A 2,220-nucleotide genomic window follows, 5' to 3' on the forward strand; every position below is an offset into this window, starting at 1 on the left:
GAAACTGTTTTGTCTACAGAAGGTACTGAGCTCCCGATTCTCGCTGCACCGGCACCCGCCCAGGTGTTACGCCAACGCCTCAGGCGGGCACGGATCGTGCATAGAGAATGTGAAGCACTGTATCAGGTAGATAAGCGTGACTTGGGCTTCCTGCCACGCGAATGACAGGCACTGTGCGGCGTGTCAGCGAAGCGCATAGAAGTGTATGGCAGGTGGTGTGTACGATGCAGGCACAGATGCTGAATCCGAATGCCACGCGTTGGGCTGGCGTGATAACGTACGAGCGTGCGGCTGGGGCAGTCTACAACAGGAGCGCGCGTACCGGGAGCGCCTCTGCCGTCGAGCATGCGCTCGGTCCGGAGCTTCTCTGCTTGGGACGAACAGCATTAGCACACGTCCACGGAAGCATAGACAGAACGCACGCACGTCCTCGCCCCACACGCATGGGTCACGCGGCGAAGGGGTGGGAGTAGTCATGATTGTGTCGCAAAACGCTGGTGACATTAAAAACTTTTTGGGCAGTTCTTATACGCGACTTGGGCCTGTGCCCTTAGGCAATGCTCTTCCACCATGTCCAGACACCTCCGAGAGACGAGCGAGTCACTCACTCACGCTTGCCCGACGCCGTCAGCCCAAAAAGCCGAGACCATCTGCGGAGAGTCTGCGAAGTCGCTATCGCCTGTGAATGTCTATGATTAATTGGTCGGGTAGTCGTCTGTCGTTCCGAGAACGAACAAGCGAGTCAGTAATTTACCGCTTGCCTCGGTGAAAACTTTCAGCGGAGTCAGACCTTATCTAACATAGAATATAAAAGGAGGCCACCATTTACAAAGATGTCGTGCAGCAGGTGAGTGTACGGTCCCAGCCGAGGACGCACTGACTCGCAGAATCCGATGGGCATAGGAGGCCTATGAGAGTGAGCCCAGACCCCAAAGCGGTCTCCCGGGGCGCCTTCATATCACGTGCACCCGGGACCCCGATCGATCGCAAACGCCACGACGCTACCAAAAATCTTCACATTCCCGCTCTCGATCCAGCCGCATCTTTCCAGATCTCTCCCTCTCCCTTCATATACCTGGCTGCGAGGGGAGTCACCGCATTCCTCCACGACGATACTGACGATAGCGACAAGCCAGTGTTATCTCAGCTACGAGCTCCAACTCACACTTAGTTCAAGGTTCATCGTCCCGAGGTACGCAACAAAGAATCGATAGACAAGGGCTGACTACTTTACAAATTTCAAGACAAGTTCAGAACTATTTCTCTGCGCTATGTTGGATAAGAGACCATGTGTCGCTACATCATAATGAAGTCCAGCTGCATCCTGGGGTTCTGCGTTGTCGCCGGCTGGTGTGCGACGATCGGAGGCAACGCGATGTTGTACGGCGGGTTAGGGAGACCGGCGAGTACCTGGGTGATTGGCGGGAGGTATATAGTGGCGGGCGGAGGCTGGTGTGCGATGATTGGAGGCAGCACGATGTTGTACGGCGGGTGAGGGAGACCAGCGAGTACCTGCGCGATTGGCGGGAGGTAAGTAGGCACGGGCAGACCTGGTGCGGCGGGCGGAGGAGGTATGACGACGAATGCACCTTGGGCCGGCTGCGTGGCCGGCGCGACGACGGCGGGCATCGGCGCAGCGACTGGCGCGGCCGGCGCGGGGGCAGGCGGAGCAACGGCCGCGACGGGCGCGGCAGTCGGCAAATTGGCAGCACCTGCCGCGTGGACTCGGTCACGATTCCCCACATGGCGAGATGGATGGCAGAAGGACGGGCGGAGTGGGCTGCGCCTGTTGCGCTTAGGCCTGGGACCCTCATGGTCACGGTCGTCCCGGTCGTCTTCTCTGGGGCCGGCGGCAACGTTCTCCTTGTTCGCGGCGTGCCTCTTTCGGGGCCCTTCATCGACATCCTCTTCCTTGACTTCCTCGACCTCCCGTGCTCTCTTCTTTCCTCTCTGGTTCTTCATCTTAATGGCGTCCCGGTAGCCGCTTATGGCGAGCGGCGCTGGGACGTGGTCGGCACGGCTCGAAGGTGGGTCGTACCGGAGGTGGTGGTTGCTAGACAAGGCAGCGCCTTGCCCGGCAGTATCTATTGCTACCTGGTTCGACGCGAACTGAACAGCGGTAGATACCGCTGTGCGAGTCCCTCGCCGAACATCGTCGTCTCTGGGTGGCTGGCCGCTGTATTCAGGGATACGCGACGGCTGTCCAGGACTTGAGCGAGC

The 2,220-nt window shown here is 59.0% G+C and overlaps 2 protein-coding genes across 2 annotated transcripts; both read right to left on the reverse strand.

The window, feature by feature from the left end:
* Window positions 1-66: 66 nt before the first annotated feature.
* Window positions 67-477, reverse strand: PHACADRAFT_203255 (uncharacterized protein; the record flags this gene model as incomplete). Its single annotated transcript, XM_007403288.1, has 3 exons — window positions 67-171; window positions 282-367; window positions 423-477. The coding sequence occupies 3 exons, from the start codon at window positions 475-477 to the stop codon at window positions 67-69; spliced, it is 246 nt and encodes an 81-aa protein (XP_007403350.1).
* Window positions 478-1,138: 661 nt separating this feature from the next.
* Window positions 1,139-1,629, reverse strand: PHACADRAFT_266548 (uncharacterized protein; the record flags this gene model as incomplete). The annotated part of the gene is made up of 1 exon (XM_007403289.1): window positions 1,139-1,629. One exon carries the CDS (start codon window positions 1,627-1,629, stop codon window positions 1,297-1,299), a length of 333 nt encoding a protein of 110 aa, XP_007403351.1. The 3' UTR covers window positions 1,139-1,296.
* Window positions 1,630-2,220: the final 591 nt, after the last annotated feature.

This window comes from Phanerochaete carnosa (assembly GCF_000300595.1).
Source record: "Phanerochaete carnosa HHB-10118-sp unplaced genomic scaffold PHACAscaffold_975, whole genome shotgun sequence".
NCBI classification, from domain to species: Eukaryota; Fungi; Basidiomycota; class Agaricomycetes; order Polyporales; family Phanerochaetaceae; genus Phanerochaete; species Phanerochaete carnosa.